The sequence below is a fragment of the Bison bison genome, unplaced genomic scaffold, assembly GCF_000754665.1.
Source record: "Bison bison bison isolate TAMUID 2011002044 unplaced genomic scaffold, Bison_UMD1.0 scf7180017864487, whole genome shotgun sequence".
Taxonomy (NCBI): Eukaryota; Metazoa; Chordata; class Mammalia; order Artiodactyla; family Bovidae; genus Bison; species Bison bison.
Window position 1 is genome coordinate 894276 of NW_011495047.1, and position 21367 is coordinate 915642.

The 21367-nt window shown below is 39.5% G+C and overlaps 1 protein-coding gene across 1 annotated transcript in view; it reads left to right on the top strand.

Annotated features, from left to right (window-relative positions):
* The window catches only part of PKHD1 (polycystic kidney and hepatic disease 1 (autosomal recessive)), a 443812-nt gene that overhangs the window by 304129 nt on the left and 118316 nt on the right, over nucleotides 1-21367 (top strand). The window contains exons 57-58 of the mRNA XM_010863025.1: nucleotides 14656-14810; nucleotides 16322-16474. Coding sequence (XP_010861327.1) covers nucleotides 14656-14810; nucleotides 16322-16474 — 308 coding nt within the window. The remainder of the gene's footprint in view (nucleotides 1-14655; nucleotides 14811-16321; nucleotides 16475-21367) is intronic.

Consider the following 21367-nt stretch of genomic DNA (forward strand, 5'->3'; position numbering starts at 1 on the left):
TATAATATATATAATATATATTATATATAAAAACTAGCATATAAAATTAGCATATATTAGCACATATTAGAATATATCGGAATAAATTAGCATATATAATGTGAATATATGTATATATATGTATGTATGTATATATGTATGTACGTATATATATATGTATGTATATATATGTGTATATATATATATATATATATACACACACACACACACACCTTTAATGTGAATAATTATTGTTATTGGCACCAGAACAGGAGAGACTACATAGCAATAGACCCAGGTATGTATCATTATTTAGAATTGGAATAAATTAGCATTTCAATTTTAAGGGCTTCCCATTTAGTTGAAAATTTGTGCTGGAATAATTGGTCAATGCTTGGGAAAAATATAAAATTAGATTCTCACTTTATCCTTTACTGTAAATTATCAGTTCAGTTCAGTTCAGTTGCTCAGTCATGTCCAACTCTTTGTGACCCCATGGACTGCAGCATGTCAGGCTTCCTTGTCCATCATCAAGTCCCAGAGCTTGCTCAAACTCATGTCCACCGAGGCAGTGATGCCATTCAACCATCTCATCCTCTGTCATCCCCTTCTCCTCCTGCCTTCAATGTTTCCCACCATCTGGGTCTTTTCCAATGAGTCAGTTCTTCGCATCAGATGGCCAAAGTATTGAAGCTTCAGCTTCAGCATCATTCTGGACAGATTTCCTTTAGGATTGACTGGTTTGATCTCCTTGCAATCCAAAGGACACAGTTCAAAAACATCAGTTCTTTGGTGCTCAGCTTTCTTTGTAGTCCAACTCTTCCATCCATACATGACTACTGGAAAAACCATAGATTTGACTATACAGAACTTTATTGGCAAAGTAATGTCTCTGCTTTTTAATACGCTGTCTAGGTTTGTCATAGCTTTCCTTCCAAGGAGCAAGTGTACTGTAAATTATAGAGGAATTTAAAATGACTAAATGTTATAAAGCAAAACCATAAAATTATCTGAAGAACATTTAAGTAAATATTATATAATTTTGAACTAGGAAACACTTGTGGGATCATAACAAGAATTACAACAAACATAACAGCAAGAAATAATAGATTTGAAAACATTAAAAAGACCAGTATTTTTACATGTCAGTTACAAAATAAAATGGCAATTGACAAAGGAGAAAATATTTGCAATATACAATAGTACATATGGAGGGTTAATATTTTTGTATGTAAAGCACTCTTAAGAATAAAAAGAAAACAATATGAATACCAGAAGATCAATTGCTAAACAGTTGAATGAATTGCATGAATCACAAAAGAAGACATGCATATGACTAACAAACATATGGAAAAATGTTCTGTACTAGAACTGAAATAAATATTAAGCAAATGAAAATTAAATACCGTTTTAAAATTTCACATTGGCAAAAGTGAAAAAGAATGAATTCCAGGTGACAAAAAGGAAGAGATACAAGCAGTGGGGATGGGGGAGAAATATTACATATTAGCCTACTTTTGTAACTAAAAATAATATTTAAGTATGGATATATGTAAATAAAGAAATGTCTGAAAGACATATAGCACAGCAAGGAAACTGTTGATGAGTTGATAGATAGCTGCTGCTTTGGTGTGTTTTTCTCTAAGTACAGAATATCTTAATAGAAAGTTGTTATTTTTGTAGTTATACTAACATTGTTATATATTTCAATACAATTTTTGTGAATTCTTACCATATGTCAGACATTGAACAGTGGCCTGAATATACAATTACCAGTGAAAATTGACATGATCTCTGCCCTCAGACATTAATCAAACAAATAAAGAGTAATGTAAAATTACATCTGTGATAGAGGCTATGAAGGAAGGTGGTATAGAATTCTGAAAACATGAGAACTTGAGGCAATGATTGAGGTTAGAGAAGGCTTCCTTGAAGAGTGATTTCAAAGGTGGGGACTGAAAGATGAGTGGGCATTCACTAAGCAAAGAGAGGGCAGGGTGTGTGTGAAGAGTACTGTAGCCAGAGCAGACAGCGCTTAGTCATTCAATAAATAGCTGATGAGCATTTACTATGTGCCAGGTGTGGCTATAACCACTGCACATTTAGAGGCAAATTTGAAGAAATGGCTGTCATCTGGGAGTCTACATCTTAGTGGAGGGAGATAGACAATAAACAAGCAAATCAAAAAATATGAAGGACATAGTTACATAGTTATAGATTATAAAATGTGCTGCTGCTGCTGCGAAGTCGCTTCAGTCATGTCCGACTCTGTGCGACCCCATAGACATAGACATATAGACCCCATAGAGCCTACCAGGCTCCCCTGTCCCTGGGATTCTCCAGGCAAGAACAGTGAAGTGGGTTGCCATTTCCTTCTCCAATGCATGAAAGTGAAAAGTGAAAGGGAAGTCGCTCAGTCGTGTCCGACTCTTAGTGACCCCATGGACTGCAGCCTACCAGGCTAGTAAGGAAATAAACTGGGTGGTATGATCCAAGATAGCTGGGGGATATGAGGTGTATCCGTTTACACTGAGTGGACAGGGAGGATCTTTCTAGAGAAGGGAAATGACAGAAGCCAAGTCACATGGTACCTTGTTTACATGTGAGAGATCAAAGGGAAAGTTACAGAGCGTTTTCTACAGAGGAATTGATGGAATCTGATTTAGGTTTTGAAATTGCTTAGACTTTCCTGGTGGCTCAGTGGTAAAGAATATGCCTGCAATGCAGGAGACACGGGGTTCTATCCCTGGGTCAGGAAGATCCCCTGGAGAAGGAAATGGCAACCCACTCCAGTATTCTTGCCAGGATAATCCCATGGACAGAGGAGCCTGGTGGGCTACATTCCATAGGGTCGCAAAAGAGTCAGGCACTACTTAGCACTACTTAACTACTCAACAGCAACAACTGGTGCTATGAAATTGATGTATCATGAAGACAAGAACAGAAGCTGGGGTATCTGGAGGTCAGCTGAGGTAAAAAACATGGTGGCTGGGACTGGGGAGGAGGCAGCAGAGATGGAGAGAAGAAATGATGCTGTCTGATTGCTGATGAATTGAATATTGAGATAGGGGGAGTCCTTCTGGTTTTTTGATTGATCAACCTGGTGGGTGGTGGAAGAATGCACTGAGATGGGGAGATTCGGAGAGGAACAGACTTGTCAGGACAGACGATGGCAGGGATGTGCTAAGTTGGAGACACCAAGTCGAGATGTGAAGAAGGCAGTTTAATACAGAACATAGGGCTCAGTGAGACCATGACAGTGAGGCATCCTGTTGATGAAGTAGATGGTGTCACTGATCTAGAAGAGTATCAACCAGGAGAGGAGAAAACTGGAGGCTGGACATGAGACTGAGGCCAGTCTAATTTTTAAGAAGTTGATAGAGGAGGAGTTAGTGCAGGTGATTGAGGCAAAGAGACCCAAGAGGTGAGTCTGTGCTGGGAAGAAGAATGGAGAACATGAGGGACCTGAATGCCAGGATGTTCTCTCTCTCATGAGAGAACAGACCAAGCCATGATGACAGGGCTTCAAGGGTTAGTTACAAGGCAGGGCTATATTCACTGATGTTATCAAGAATTTCAGTGTTTAGCCTCCTAATAGCATCGTGCAACTATTTTGGGCTTTGAAGGGGATTGTATGGGTGGGAGGTAGCACCAATACTCACATTTTTATGTCTAAAAAAATCATTCTAGGTACAACACAGACAACAGGAGGGGCCAAAAACAGATCTAGGGATGCTACTTAGGAGGTGCAAGTGAGAGGCAGTGTAACTTGTAGTGGAGAGAAGTGTGTAGATGTATAGACAGGAGACAAAATCTCTAGGATTGTTACCACAAGAGTGTGGGATCCAGCTGCTCGCTGCTCAAAAGTCAATAAACAGGCCAAGCTGATGGAAAGCAAGGTTTCCTTTATTTCAGATGCTGGCAACAGGGTGTGGGGAGGGTGGTGGACATCTGTCTAAAGGTCGACTCTTCCTCCCTTACAAGCAAGGGGTGAAAGCTTTTATAGGCAGAATGTATGTGTGCGAGGAGGGAGGAGGCTCTGCATGCAGAAACAGCATAGTCATCTCTAACGGTCATTTGCAAATTGGTCATCAGTGGTCTGACCAGTATCATCTTGGTTGTTTTAAGTTCAGTTCAGTTCATTTGCTCAGTTGTGTACAACTCTTTGCGACCCCATGGACTGCAACATGCCAGGCCTCCTTGTCTATCACCAACTCTGAGAGCTTGCTCAAACTCATGTCTATTGAGTCAATGATGCCATCCAAACATCTCATCCTCTGTCATCCCCTTCTCCTCCTGCCTTCAATATTTCCCAGCATCAGGGTCTTTTCCAATGAGTCAGTTCTTTGCATCAAGTGGCTAAAGTATTGGAGTTTCAGCTTCAGCATCAGTCCTTTCAATGAATATTCAGGGTTGATTTCCTTTAAGATTGACTGGTTTGATATCCTTGCAGTCCAAGGGACTCTCAAGAGTCTTCTCCAACACCATAGTTCAAAAGCATCAATTCTTTGGTGCTCAGCTTTCTTTATAGTCCAACTCTCACATCCATACATGACTACTGGAAAAACCATAGCTTTGACTATATAGAACTTTGTTGGCAAAGTAATGTGTCTGCTTTTTAATATGCCGTCTAGGTTGGTCATAGCTTTTCTTTCAAGGAACAAGCGTCTTTTAATTTCATGGCTTCCATCACCATCTGCAGTGATTTTGGACTCAAGAAAATAAAGTCTGTCACTGTTTCCATTGTTTCCCTATCGATTTGCCATGAAGTGATGGGACCAGATGCCATGATCTTAGTTTTCTGAATGTTGAGTTTTAAGGTAACTTTTTCACTCTCCTCTTTCACTTTCATCAAGAGGCTCTTTAGTTCCTCCTCACTTTCTGCCATAAGGATGGTGCCATCTGCAGGTCTGAGGTTATTGATATTTCTCCTGGCAATCTTGATTCCAGCTTGTGCTCCATCCAGCCCGGCATTTCACATGATGTACTCCGCATATAAGTTAAATAAGCAGGGTGACAATATACAGCCTCGACATACTCCTTTCCCAGTTTGGAACCAGTCCGTTGTTCCATCTCCTGTTGGTTTTTTAGTTAAACTAAGTTCCATTTGTTCCCATTTCTTTGAGGCCAGTTCTCAGAATTGTGGCAGCTCATGTTCTGGGTAGTCTGGTCATCATGTAGTTAACTTCTTCCACCTAGTGTTTTAGTATCTATAAGACAGCACACAGGATATGGCTTAGAATATTATCTATAAGCCTTTGAGAAAGAATGAAAGGTCCTTGACTATGATTAATGGTTATATTATTATTATTTAGTCTCCTTATTGTTTTTCTTTGTTTCCACATTTTTTACTTCTCTGATTGATCTTATTTGACTAGAGTTTTCCCAGACAAAAGGCAGGCAGAGGATATGGTGGGAGGGAGTGGGCAAGGACTGTAGGATCCTCTCCATCTCAGGATGAACTGGGTGTGAGGTGCTTTCCTGGTTCTGGTTTGTGTAAATGGGTGGCAGCACCATTCACTAGTGGAGGACTAAATTTGTTGGAAAAGACGAGTTCAGATTTGGTCATGTTGAGTTTGAAGTGCTTTTCTGATGCTCAGAAGAATTTGTCAAGGAGGCATTTCTAACAGGAATCAATAAGAATCTTTAATTGTTATCAGGTTAGCAAGTTGGAATTTGGCAGGAGCCATATGAATGGATTTTTCTTATAAGAATGTGTTAAAAACCTCATTCAGAATCAAGTTATAGGCTATTCTGAAAGAAACTCAATTTTATTAATTAAAACTATCGATAGTAATTAACTAGCTGCCACTTACTGAGTTCTTATCATCTAGGCTCATTCTGTGTCAGACATCTACCAAGCATCGTACATACACTATCTAACTTAAATTTCTCAGTGCTACAAGTTAGATGTTACTATCTGCACTTTATAGATATAAAAACTGAGGCTGGAGAAGGTAAGTAAAATTTCCAAAGTCAGAAAGCTATAGTTTCTGAGGTTGGATTTTTACCATAGCTTGTCTGATTCCACTTTTTGTGTTCTACATACTACAAATATTAAAAATACAATCATATTAAAAACAAAATTATTTAGTATCAGTCCTGAGGAGGCGTACTTTAATACATTTATATATAATGATATATGGTTATCATAGTGCATTCATTTTATGGATTTCTTTTTTTAACCTTTTATGTGAAATAATTTAAGATTCACAAGAAGTTGCAAAAATAATAGAATTCCCATGTACCCTTGATTCAGCTTTCCTTGATGATATCTTACATAACCACAGACTATACAATTCAACAAGTTGATATTAGTACAGTATTAACTGAACTACAGATCTCAATCAACCTGTTTCTTTAAACACTGATCTACAATCTTCCTTCTATTCAGATCAGATCAGATCAGATCAGTTGCTCAGTCATGTCTGACTCTTTGCGAACCCGTGAATCGCAGCACGCCAGGCCTCCCTGTTCATCACCAACTCCCGGAGTTCACTGAGACCCACGTCCATTGAGTCAGTGATGCCATGCAGCCATCTCATCCTCTGTCATCCCCTTCTCCTCTTGCCCCCAGTCCCTCCTAGTATCAGAGTCTTTTCCAATGAGTCAACTCTTCACATGAGGTAGCCAAAGTACTGGAGTTTCAGCTTTAGCATCATTCCCTCCAAAGAAATCCCAGGGCTGATCTCCTTCAGAATGGACTGGTTGGATCTCCTTGCAGTCCAAGGGACTCTCAAGAGTCTTCTATTAAAAGCCAATTTAATATGTCTTTCTAATATTCCTTTTCTTTATAGTTTATTATAAGATATTGAATGTAGTTCTCTGTCCTATACAGTAAACCCTTGTTTATATTATATATGGTAGTCTGCATCTGTTAATCCCATATTGCCAATTTATCCCACACCTCCATCCCCTTTGGTACCCATAACTTTATTTTTCACGTCTGTCTGTTTCTCTTTCATAAATAAGTTCATTTGTGTTATTTTGGGTTACACATACAAGTGATACCATAAATATTGTCTTTCCCTGTCTGACTGATTTCACTTAGTATGACAATTTCTGGGTCCATCCATGTCGCTGCAAATGGCACTATTTCATTCTTTTTTTTTAATAGCTGATTAATATTCCGTTGTGTATACATACCATGTCTTCTCTATCTTTTCATCTGTTCTTTGGCACTTGGGTTGTTTAGTATTATAAATAGTGCTGCTATGAATGTTGGGGTGCGTGTATCTTTCCAAGTTAGAGCTTTTGTCTTTTCCGGATCTGTGGCGGGGGGGTGGGATTGCTGGATCATAGGGTAACTCTGTTTTTAGTTTTTAAGGGAACTGCTACGTTATTTGCCACAGTGGCCGCTCTGCGGGTACACTTTGTTTGGAGTATTCATTGTGTCTCCTTGTGCTACACTCTCACTTGGGCATTCCATGTGCCTTTCTATAACAGCTTCTGTACTGGCTTCCTAAATGTTTGACAAATCCGATTAGAGGGTCAGAAGTACCCTTGCATCTCTTCTTTACCTTTACACTTCCTACAGATCTTTAAAGATTCCATCACACCTCCCACAGGACATTCAGTCTCCCCTCCAGCACACACTGATTTTCTACCATTTGAATCAATATAACATGTGATTCTATGATTTATAATTTTAATAAAAATATGCTTCTTAGTGATTGATACTAAGCTGCTTCAGGTATGCATGCCCTGTTCCTCCAAGTAGTGTTCTACAGGAGAGGAAAATACTGTGTTTTTTTTTTAATCGATTTGGTGTATTATTTAGCATCCAGCACACAACAGAAATTAAAAAAGAGTTCTAATAAGTGTGTGCTACACTGGACTGATGGATCTTTTCTGGAAATCAAACCTTATGGAGCCTGTTGACTCAATGGCATCTTGTCTAATAAATTAGAGTATTGAATTTAAATTAGAAAATTATTATAATTATTTTTGTGCTCATTAATCAAACCTCATGATTATACTATAACAACTTAGTTCAAATATTAGAACATAGAGATGGTGGCCTTATTCATTTATTAGCAGGAGTTCAGGATCACATTGTAGTATCCAAAAGAAGATTGTTCCTTTTGGTCCAATGAGCTGGTGGGTCCTAATCTCAAACTGGCTATTGTCTCCATGCTTGGAGAAGACATATGAGTTAGGAAGGGAGGAGGGACATAGATTCCTACAATGAAAATGAGCTGGAACATTGAGGACAGCAGATTAAAATACTTTTAATTATGCAATTAACTAAAAGTGTATTTCAGGTAAAGTACTTTCTCTGAGTCTCAGTTTCTTTTTCTATAATAGGAAAACAGTAATACTTGGTTAATAGAGTAGTTATAAGGATTAAGTGAATCAATGTGTATGAAGCACTTAGGCCGGTTTCTGGCACCAAGTCAGCCTCGCGTCATGGTGGTTATTACACTGACCAGGATTCTTTCAATGGAAAGTAAAAGTAAAAGTAAAAACAACCCTTCTTAATCCATTTGGGAAATTGCATCGGGCCCTCCCTCCACCTCTCCTGTTTCTCTATTTCAGTCTCACTTGTTCCTACTGAAGAGATTTCCACTTTCTGTAGGGTGCAACTGAACCCCGAAGCTGTTGGCTTTTCCCAGCTTTACCATTAGAGAGGAAATTTCTCTTCTCCTTAGTTGCAGTTCAAAAGTCCAGGAGACTACAGTTGCTAGCACTGTATTGTATAACTTGCTAAGAGAGTAGAACTCAAGTGTTCTCACCAAACAATAGCAAAAAAAGGGTGAATGTGTGAGGTGACTGACATATTAATTAGCTCAGTGGGGGAATCTTTTCATAATGTGTATGTATATCATAGCAAATCAGCATATTATATGCTTTAAATATCTTGAGTGAGTGAATGAAAGTTGCTCAGTCGTACCCGACTCTTTGTGACCCCATGGACTATATAGTCCATGGAATTCTCCAGGCCACTGTATTGGAGTGGGTAGCCATTCCCTTCTCCAGGGGATCTTCCCAACCCAGGGATCAAACCCAAGTCTCCCTCATTGCAGGCGAATTCTTTACCAGCTGAGCCACAAGGGAAGCCCTACAACTTTATTTTTCGATTATACCTCATAAAGCTGGAAAAGGGAAAGCATTTTAACTAATGAAGGCAGGTTGGATCCCTTGCCCACCCTTTGGCAAAAGGTGTGCAGCTCTCACTAGGACCACTTCGTGTGGTGAATGAGGAGATCAGGTCTCAGAAGAGATGTGATGCATTTCCTGGAACAAAGGAGAAAATAGATCAGGTAGACAAACAGTTGAGGGCTTTCCCGATGGAGATGTGGGCCCAGTCCCTGGACTGAAAGATCAACTGGAGGAGGAAAATGGCAACCCACTCTAGTATTCTTGCCTAAAAAAATCCCGTGGACAGAAGACCCTGATGGGCTACAATCCAAAGGGCCTCAAAGAGTTGGACATGACTAAGCATGGCATGGGATGGCAGACAAACAGTTGACCCCAAAGACCATTCATATTATCACCGTCACCATCAATACCATTACAGGATTCAGTTTCTTTAAACACCTCACATAATTCATTGGAGTCTGAGGGTCCTCGGCCAATTTCAATGGCAATTGACAAAAGAAAGTTTAAACAGGAGTTAAAAAAAAAAAAAAAAAAAGCCTCAGTATTACTAAAGATCAGAATTCTGTGGCTACTCTAATTCCTCAGGGAAGAACATTTTGACATCCAGCACTCTGAACCTATGGTCAAGTGCATCTGTTGTCATTAAGATCTCCCTAAAGTTTAATTAAATTCATTTAAGTTATAGGTATTTCTATATGAATGCTTTTTACATGGTGGGAAAAAGTTTTAATTTTGTAAGTATATTTGTTTCATTCTTTATAATTATGTTCTTTTGACCAAAAGTATTGCATTTTCCTCTAAACTAGGTAAATTTTAATGCAAAAATAAAGGAAGCTGCTGATATTTTGTTTATACTTTTCAAAAGTTATCTTTCAGGAGACTTTGCAGTGATTATTCAGTTTCCTCTCTCTTCTCATATGGTTTCCATTTAGAGCCAATTATGTTGCAAACAACTCTTTTTATTTTTTGGTTTATTTATTATTTTTGGTGTATTTTGCTCAGAAAAACTAGCAAATCTCCCCTCTCCCCTGTAGCTATAAGATTCTTATTAGTATTAATCAGACACATGAAATCGAGCTGGGATTCAAATCCTTAAGGCTTAAGCTAGGATTTCTTGAAATGGTTGATGGGTCTTCCTTCAAGTAGGAAGAGGGAATCTTTGAATTGAAGGAATTTAAGGAATATTGATACTTGACTAGCAGAACTTTCTAGGCTCTTAATACTGGAACCAAAATTTTCCCTGAATTTACCACTATTGCTGTGTAGACACAGAAGGAGCCATGCTCCCTTGCCATTTGTATATTTTCTTAAGAGATACAGAATCTCAAGATTTCAGTAGTATACAGGAGAGAGAATTGTTCGTAGATCTGAAAGGTTTTGGAAACCATCATGACAAAAGTTAAGTTCATTTATATTTTTATTGTAAAGTTTGAATAATAATTTCAGTAACTCCTTTTCTCTTTGCCTAGAGAATTGTGAGGAGCTCTGGGGTTTACATAGCTGGATAGTCCTATTTTCACTAAATATTAACTATCAAGTGGCGCTAGTGATAAAGAACCTGCCTGCCAGTGCAGGAGACAGAAGTGATGTGGGTTCCATCGCTGGGTTGGGAAGATCTCCTGGAGTAGGAAATGGCAACCCACTCAAGTATTCTCACCTGCAGAATTCCCATGGACAGAGGAGCTGGTGGGCTACAGTCCATAGCGTTGCAAAGAGTCAGACATGACTGAAGTGGCTTAGTACACACATAACAATGTCAAAGCTGAGTAGCCACAGAAGACAGTACAAAATCATTTACAAAGCAGTGGTATCTGTTTTGTCAAAATGATGAACAGAAATGGGACTGGGTGTTCAGTGGAGAAGATTCCCATGGGATGACTTCTTGAAGGCAAAGGAGCTTCAGTAAATTTTTAAGACTGAAAAGCTGAATACAGGAGATGATATTTTAATTGATAGGTGAGAAGCACATTATCTATTTCTCGGCAGAGTGAGCAGGTTCATCAGGTTGGAGCAGAGGACTTATATAAGGGAGTTGAGGGATAAGGCTCTAATTATTTCTTAGTTTATATTATGGTTCATACTTTGCGTTGCTCTGTGGGCTTCAACAAATGTATAACGGCATGTATCCATCCTTAAAGTATCACACAGAAGAATTTACAGCCCTATAAATCTCCTGTGCTCCCTAGGGAATGAGTTTTAATTCTCATTTTTCACAAGGAACTTTCCTGAACATTGTCATGACCTATGTCTGAAAAGCTCTATTCAACAATATAAACAAAAAATAAAAAGATTATCCCAATAATACTGGCCATGAAGGAAAGGATTGATTTCAGTTATACTCCTAATGGCTTTGGTGTGACTTTATATCCATCACCTGATTTTCTTTTTAAGAAGTAAATTTTTTCTTCAATATACTACTTGGTAAGTTAGAAAATTTAGATTTAAGTGAAAATGACTAATAAACTCACCTTCCATTGGCGAGGTGACATTTTTTAGTGTACATCTTTCCTATTTTCTTTTTTCTGTGCATGCATTACTTTTATTAAAAATAAATGGGCATGTTATTTTATATCCTTTTTTTCAGACAATGAAAAAAATGAACACTGTAATTAAGTGTTCTGCTATAATGTGCTTTTTAATGACTATATAATAATGCACTGTGGGCTTCTCAGGTGGCTCAGTAAAGAATCCACCTGCCAATTCAGGTGATGCAGGAAACTGGAGTTCGATCCCTGTGTTGGAAAGATCCCCTGGAGAAGGAAATGGCAACCCATTTCAGTATTCTTGCCACGATAATTCCACGGACAGAGGAGCCTGACCAGCTACAGTCCATGGGGTCGCAAAGAGTTGGACATGACTGAGCACACACACACACAATAATCTACTGTTTGAGTTACAGATCTCATAAATTTGTGGTTTATGAGATTATATAAATTCATAATATAGTCATTATGAAATGTAGGAGTTTCGCTTTTTATTATACGTGAAGAGCTAAGAATCAAACAGATAGGATGATGTCATTTAATGGAAAGAACTTGAATTTGATCAGGAGACTTAGGCTTAACTCAACCTCTGACTTCATTTAGTTATCTAATCTTGAGTTTTGTTATTTATTCTTTCTGAATCTTGGTTTCCTTGCCTTTAAAAGCTAAGGGTTGTTTTATTATTTTGTAACTGTGAGTTTTCTAGGATGTCATAGCAAATCAGCAAAGCATGTCTAAATTCTTTAATTAAAATTGTATAACTGACAGTAGTCTTTTCTCTGTCTTTTCCAGTCTCTCTTCTTCTCTTTAACCTCAGGCACATCACATAGATTTAAATTAATAACAATCTTTGGTTAATAAAAAATTTACACCATTGACCCACAAATGACCCCCTATAACTTTTTTTTTTTTTGGAAAGAGATGGGAATACCAGACCACCTGACCTACCTCTTGAGAAACTTATATGCAGGTTAGGAAGCAACAGTTAGAACTGGACATGGAACAACAGACTGGTTCCAAATAGGGAAAGGTGTACGTCAAGGCTATATATTGTCACCCTGCTTATTTAACTTACATGCAGAGTGCATCATGAGGAATTCTGGGCTGGAAGAAGCACAAGCTGGAATCAAGATTGCTGGGAGAAATATCAATAACCCCAGATATGCAGATGACACCACCCTTATGGCAGAAAGTGAGGAGGAATTAAAGAGCCTCTTGATGAAAGTGAAAGAGGAGAGTGAAAAAGTTGGCTTAAAGCTCAACATTCAGAAAACGAAGATCATGGCATCTGGTCCCATCACTTCATGGCAAATAGATGGGGAAACAGTGGAAACAGTGTCAGACTTTATTTTTTTGGGCTCCAAAATCACTGCATTTGGTGATTGCAGCCATGAAAGTAAAAGACACTTACTCCTTGGAAGGAAAGTTATGACCAATCTAGATAGCACATTCAAAAGCAGAGATACTACTTTGCCAACAAAGGTCCGTCTAGTCAAGGCTATGGTTTTTCCAGTAGTCATGTATGGATGTGAGAGTTGGACTGTGAAGAAAGCTGAGCACCAAAGAATTGATGCTTTTGAACTGTGGTGTTGGAGAAAACTCTTGAGAGTCCCTTGCACTGCAAGGAGATCCAACCAGTCCATTCTGAAGGAGATCAGCCCTGGATGTTCTTTGGAAGGAATGATGCTAAAGCTGAAACTCCAGTACTTTGGCCACCTCATGCGAAGAGTTGACTCACTGGAAAAGACTGATGCTGGGAGAGATTGGGGGCAGGAGGAGAAGGAGACGACAGAGGATGAGATGGCTGGATGGCACCACCAACTCGGTGGACATGAGTTTGAGTGAACTCCAGGAATTGGTGATGGACAGGGAGGCCTGGCATGCTGTGATTCACGGGGTCGCAGAGTCGGACACGACTGAGCGACTGAACTGAACTGAACTGAATGTTATATATGAATCATCTGTGAATTCTCCACTCATACAGTAGACTAGTGTCTGCTAGTCAAAATCTACTAGTAAAGGATGTTTACTAAACAAAAAGTGTCTTCTAGTCACAATCTAAGTTGTCATTTTTAAATGTAAATGTCATCTGTTTCATTCATCCATATGTCTCTAGCACTATAGTGTGTGGCATGTACTGTTGCTCAGACAATGTGTGTTTCTTGATTAAAAGGCCTTCACATGGACCTGTTGCCAGGATGAAACTTTACTGGTAGAGGAAACACTATTGTCAATGCTTGCTTAAGTGTGAACATTAGCAAAAGAGCCAGGCGATTAATATAAACTTATGCTGTTGAAGTTGGTAATGACTGTAACTGGAGGATAAAGCAGACATATTTACTAGGGAAAGATAGGCAGCAGCAAATGACTGAACAAAAACCTTATTAAATGGTAGTTAAGAAAAAACAAAAATGAACAAAACTCTCATTGCATATTGTGATGAAAACACAATTCTTGGAACATAGCACCTTCAAGAAATGCATACCTTTGTCCCTGCAATAACAGGGGGATAGGAGAGAAAAACTCCAAATCGTGTCACTTTTCAAATGAAGATATGAAGCTCAGAAGAGTGACGTGACCTCTCAACGTCCCATAGCTACTAAGTGGAACCTCTAGGATTCACACTGTATCTGCTTGGCCATGAAGATATGAGCCTTAAATGTGTGATGAGAAATTGTCTGAAAATAGTATTAGAAGTCTTCAGAAAATGTGAGAAAAGATCCCTTCTGAAATACCTTTATTATTTGAACCGTTTCCCAATCAAGGAAGTAGACTTCCATTTTAGGAAACCATATGGAGAGGGCATTACTAAACTCTCAAAATTTTACCCTTTCTTATTCTTTTGTCTGGTGCTTCATGGCCACAGAATACTTTGGCCATCCCTGTATTGCATACATGTAAGCCAGGAGATGAACTCCATTAGCATTCATGTTTTGCAGAAGTCTTTTTTCTCCGTCTTGACTTGATGTTTCTACTTTCCTCTCCCTGGTGGGAATTGCTGGTTGCAGCGGATTTCCTCTTCTCCCTGGAATGAGTAGATCATATCTGAGTTGCACTGCCAGTACTTGATACGATCTTTATGCTGTTACAGAATTATAGTAGAGGACGCAGTGGATTGGCGACCCCATGACAAGATCGTCCTTAGCTCATCTTCATATGAGCCTCACGAAGCAGAGGTCCTCACTGTGAAAGAAGTCAGGGGTCACCATATTAGGATCCATGAACGGCTCAGACACCGACACATCGGTAAGGCTTCGGTTTGTTAGTTAAGGGAAGTGAATGAGCCAAGAAAAACGTGTTCAGCAACCTGCCTGGGGACCTTGGATCCAACCGGCGTTCAGAGGGGATGGATAATACTTTACTGCTGCCCTAGGCTCATCCTAGAAGGCTTTATCTCCATCCCTTCATTAATTTTATTGCCTAATTTTTTAAAAAAAATACTTTGATGTGAGGGTATTTTTTTAACTTTTTATTTATAATGGCAAGCCTAGAAGCAAGCAGAAGGGTTAAGAAACTTGTTCAAGGTCACCGGGCATTTTCATGGCTAAGCCAGAATAAACCTCATGGGAGATGAGTTTCCAGTTCATTTCCTGGCACATTGAATCACACAACCACTTAGAATGTGGTAGTTATTGTAAATAATGACTCCTTACTTTTTCCATACTTAGGAATGTGTCCTTTCTGACATGAAGTTCATTTTATGTATTGACTACTGCTACTGCCCCAAATTATAAATGCTGCTGCTGCTGCTGCTAAGTCGCTTCAGTCGTGTCCGACTCTGTGCAACCCCACAGACAGCAGCCCGCCAGGCTCCCCCGTCCCTGGGATTCTCCAGGCAAGAACACTGGAGTGGGTTGCCATTGCCTTCTCCGAAATTATAGATAAATAAAGTCAAATACCTCTTTCTTTTTTTAAAAAAAGTATTGAATATTTTAATACACTATATACACTTAAAATACATTGCATATAAATAATAAATAACCATCTTTCCTGGTTCAGTCTAATAAATGCATTTAACCCATGAAATATAGCTAATAAGTAATATAACAGGGTAATAAAGGGATAAGGGGTTATCTTTTTAGTTTCTGATATTTGAGAGGGAAATACATGTTTTCAGAAGGGTCATGTCTAAAGCTTTCTAAGTTATAGTTTTAAGGATGATTTTATTTCTAAACAGTGGCAGGGAAAAGATAACTCGTCATCAATCCCTGCCTGTATTATGCAAACATGTGCAATACAAATACAGGGAGAGGGGGGCGATGTAACAAACATGCGAGACTGGGGAGGCTCCTTCTGAGAGAGACGAGCTTCAGACCTGCCAGGAGAGGGCGCTGCCGCTGCTGTTTTGGTCCTGTCGCTGCCTCAGTGGATCTGGGATTCCTCACTCTGAAGAAAGAGGTTCAGGAACAGTGCACTACTAAACGCGGAAATCTCACACTGACGAGTTAAAGGGAAGGGTTTGGGGACCCCACTAATTGGACCGGTCTGCCCTGACATCCCTGTCCCAGTACCCATCGTGACTGAGGAGAAATGAATTCTTGCTCAGATACTCTCACTCTTATCCCAAGGAGAGACTAGTGAATGGGCTTTTTCATTTCTCAGCAGACATTTGTGGAGACCGCCCGAGGAAAAGCAAACCTTAATGTTGGGAGGACTTCCGCGGGGAAACGAGTGTTTTCATTTGTCAGGTTCGCTGAGTCCCTAACTGGTGATCTCCGAAATAGGTTTTTTAAAATTTTTCTTTCCTGTTGCCCCAGGAAGTGCCCACGTCATGGAGGGTGGCCGACACATTCGTTTGGCTGCTGAGGTTGGTCTTTTGACCCGAAACATACAAATCCAGGGTGATACATCATGCAGAGGGGGTCTACTTGTGGGGTCCTTCAGGAAGTCCAGTGTGGAAGAATTTTCAGGTAAATGAAATTTTAAGTTACTAAGCACTATGAATTGGATGCTATGGGACCCTCCAAAATTACAATAGTGGAATTTTCATTTATAAAACAAACTGTTTGGAATAGATGCTCATTTATGCTCTGAGAAGCTATGAATTTTCAGTCCTAATCTGTGCTTAATTATCATGTGATGTTAAAATAATATTCTAGCTATCAGCACATAGGCATATTTTTACCTCAGAAAGAAAAAAAAATATAAAGAAAAGCCATCTTCAGCAGATGTGAAATTTCCTCTGCTTTGAAACTGTAGATGATTTAATGACCACTTGAATTTTATCTCTTTCCTGAATTTCTATTACTCTTTCCCAGTAGCATGCTTTATCTGATGGCAGACCTCATCTCATGCTATAAATTAATAGTGTAAATTTAAGTAAGAAGATTTCCATATTCTAGACTGCTTTAGGGATCAGTTCAATTTCTCTCATTTCCTTCAAGCTTTAGCTCTTCCGGGGTATTGTGAAATAATTTTATTGGTACCTTATTTCTGAAACTTGGGTTCCTTAAAAATGATTTCAGTGTTGTTTCCTAGTCAAATAAAGCTCCATCTTAGAAAGTCACTGTCTACATGAATATAATAAAGGTTCTGAGAAGGCTTAGAGTAAAGGGTCTAAGTACTTCCCACATATATTGAGCATGGAACAATTTTTGTGGGCACATCTGTTTTCAGTTCAGTTCAGTCACTCAGTCGTGTCCGACTCTGCAACCCCACAGACTGCAGCATACCAGACTTCCCTCTCCATCACCAACTACCAGAGCTTGCTCAAACTCATGTCCATCGAGTTGGTGATGTCCATCTCATCTTCTGTCATCCCGTTCTCCTCCTGCCTTCAATCCTTCCCAGTATCAGGGTCTTTTCCAATGTGTCAGTTCTTCACATCAGGTGGCCAGTATGGTAAAGGATGGTGTTTGGACCTTAAGTCAAAAGTTCAGGATTTCTGGTCCATAGAACAAGCTCTCTCTCCATAAACACTAGCTCCATCAGTTTCTTTCTTTCTTTTTTGGCCACATGGTAAGGTATAAAGTGAAAGTGTTAGTTGCTCTCAGTCATGTCCGACTCCTTGTGACTCAATGGACTGTAGCCCACCAGGCTCCTCTGTATGCAAGATCTTAGTTTCCTGACCAGGGATTGAACCTTTGTTCCCCTTCTCGCCTCCGCATTGGAAGCATGGAGTCTTAACCACTGGACTGCAAGGGAAGTCCCCTTCATCACTTTTTAACAGAAGTGATCTAGATCTCCCTTCTTGGCTAGAGGACATTTGGCAGTATCTGGAGACATTTTGCTTGTCACAACTTTGGTGGAGCTTCTGCATTAGTAGTGGGTGCTCCACAGCCTACAATGTGTGAGACAGTCTCCCTCAAGAAAGGATAACCTGGACCAAAATGTCAGTTATGTTGAGGTGGAGTAACCCTGCTCTGGAAGGCTAGACAAAGGCTGAGTCCTGGTCATGGTGGTGGTCATGTAAAAACAAATCTACCCTGCAGTTTGTGAAGACAGAGAATTAGGAAGGGAGTGCAAGACGGGCCCCTTTACACAGTACCTGAAGGCCAGGCTAGAACCTGATCACGAGAGCAGGACAAGAGGCTGGCTTTTATAGCTGAGCACCAAAGCTGGACCCTCACCACCTGCAATGGTGGCTCGGTTCTGAGCCTCTGGCTTGCTGGTTGGGGCTCCTAAAACATCCCCAGAAAAAAGGGACAGAGAATCTTAATCCAGTGCTTCTTATAGACTAGGAACTACGCTGGTTTTCATGCCTGTTTTATCTCATGATGAATCCTAATATCCCTGTGAGAGAGATATTTTATCCTTGGTTTTATAGATGAGAAAACACAGTCTATAATAAAATTGCCTACTAATTCATAAAACTCCATTAGGAGCTATAGAACTTCTTGAGGGTAAGACTGAGGTTTTCAGCCCTGTTTTCTTAGTATGGTATTATAACTGCTCTGTATTAGGTCCTCAGTAAATGTGAGTTAAATGAACAGTAAGAAAAGTCATCCAGCTTACAAGGTAACATTCAAATTCAAGCCTGATTCGGAAGCCGTTGATAAGCTTTTAATTTTGTAATCACTTTCAGTTCAGTTCAGTCTCTCAGTCATGTCCGATTCTTTGCGATCCCATGAATCACAGCATGCCAGGCCTCCCTGTCCATCACCAACTCCCGGAGTTCACTCAAACTCATGTCTATTGAGTTGGTGATGCCATCCAACCATCTCATCCTCTGTTGTCTCCTTCTCCTCCTGCCACCAATCCCTCCCATCATCAGAGTCTTTTCCAATGAGTCAACTCTTCGCATGAGGTGGCCAAAGTACTGGAGTTTCAGCTTTAGCATCAGTCCTTCCAAAGAACACCCAGGGCTGATTGCCTTCAGAATGGACTGGTTGGATCTCCTTGCAGTCCAAGGGATTCTCAAGAGTCTTCTCCAACACCACAGTTCAAAAGCATCAATTCTTTGGTGCTCAGCTTTCTTCATAGTCCAACTCTCACATCCATGCATGACCACTGGAAAAACCATAGTCTTGACTAGACGGACCTTTGTTGGCAAAGTAGTATCTCTGCTTTTGAATATGCTATCTAGGTTGGTCATAACTTTCCTTCCAAGGAGTAAGCGTCTTTTAATTTCATGGCTGCAATCACCATCTGCAGTGATTTGGAGCCCAAAAAATAAAGTCAGCCACTGTTTCCACTGTTTCCCCATCGATTTCCCATGAAGTGATGGGACCAGATGCCATGATCTTCGTTTTCTGAATGTTGAGCTTTAAGCCAACTTTCTCACTCTCCTCTTTCACTTTCATCAAGAGGCTCTTTAGTTCCTCTTCACTTTCTGCCATAAGGGTGGTGTCATCTGCATATCTGAGGTGATTGATATTTCTCCCGGCAATCTTGATTCCAGCTTGTGCTTCTTCCAGCCCAGCGTTTCTCATGATGTACTCTGCATATAAGTTAAATAAGCAGGGTGACAATATACAGCCTTGACATACTCCTTGGTAAAAAAAGTTGCAAAGATGGTATGAAGAGTTCCTGTATACCTTTCATTCTGTTTTCCATAACATGAAAATCTAATATAACTCTGGTACATTTGTGACAGCCAGTAAATTAACCTTACTGCACTAGTGTTTACTGAACTTAAGATATTATTCCAGATTCCACATGTTTTTCCACTGTGGTCCTTTTTCTGTTTCAAAATCCAGTACAGATCCCCACATTGTATTAAGAACCCTTGCACTTTTCTGTAACATATTCCAGAGCCTGGATGATGTAAGACCTACAGATGTGGGGTCAAGGACGCCAGCTACAGTGTTGAGTGGTTACAGGGCAGAAAAGCAGGCCAGCGCTTAACAATTCCCACTTTTAAATCAGGTTCTTCTGTCATTCCTTTCCTTCTGACCAGTAATACCCAACAAGTTATGCTCAGAATTAGGATAAACATAAAGAAAAAATAGGAAAGCAGTTGTGAACAAAATCGTTGCTTAATTCTCCATCTGAATGCTCAGATATTTTAAGTATTTACTATTGATGAGTTTTCGATTGTTGATTAGTATGCACACAGGTAAAAAGATCTTATACAATTTAAAACCATGAATTAAAACCGTGCAAAGATGACAAGAAAAAACACACTAAGTAAAACAGTAATGGTACATTGCCTTGAATGAGATTCTAGAACTGTTTTCCAGTCTGTAAGCTTTTACATGTGGACACACACTGGCATTGGTATGCTTTGTGCCAAAGTTCTCAGAGGCAGGTTCCATGACTGTTTTAGCTATGTGCTGCTAGCAAGGGTTGCTTTAAATTACATTGAAAAGTGGTATCACCCGACAAATAATTTGTAGATGTTTTCTCATTCTGTGACTATTTCCATACCATCAGCTAGTGTCTCTAACCAGCATCCTCTGAGAAATCTAGGTATAGTGGAATTCTGCTTGACCCTTCAGAAAGACACACAGACTTCATTTGCCCTCACAGTAGTTTGGTTTTTCAATAGATTGATTTGCAAGGGTTCAGGTTTCTCATCTGTGAAAAGGGGGTGGGGAAGGTGGGGGATTAAAACTGGACTATCTTTGTGCTTTAAATACTGAAACACCACAACTCCCTTCCTTTTTAATGAGGGAAATAACCTTATAGTTTACCTTGGGCAGTAACTTTAAAAAAGAAGAATAAAGAAAAGAAGTGAGGGTCAAAGTTGTGGTCTTCCTAGCTAAGGACACACGATGTCTCTTCTCGTAGCACAGGGCTGTGCTCCAGTCATGGGAATCTCAGTGCAAACCTGTTTGTTGTATTCTACCATGTCACACATACTCTCCGCTGAGCCTCCATGGGGGTTAACAGTACAGCCTCTGCATCCGTATGCCTGGGTCCAAGTCCGAGTGTGCTGTTTAACCCGTCTCTGCCTCAATTTCTTATCTGTAAAATGGAGATAACCACATCTATCATAGGATTTTTACAAAAATTAAGAGTATATATATCACACACATATACATTTATGCCTGGTATATAATTAGTGCTATATTAAAGTTAGATGTTATGTTTATTAATTCACCTCATTTCCCCCCATATTCATGTTATTATCTATTTTATCATGAGTCTATACACTGACTAATTAGTGTTCATTATATTTTTAAATCAGTCTAGTGGTTATATTTTATACTGTATTTTAACAATATCTGCTTAAAACAGAACCAATAAAATCCCCAATAAGACTAAATAATTCATTGTCCTCCCCTGACATTAAAAAAATGTAGAAAATCCTCTTATTGTGAAAAGGAAACAGGAAATATAATGTGGCTAGGATAACAATACAGGAAAAGAAAATTCAGAGTCTTTAAGGTCACTTAAAATATATTATTGGCTTTATCATG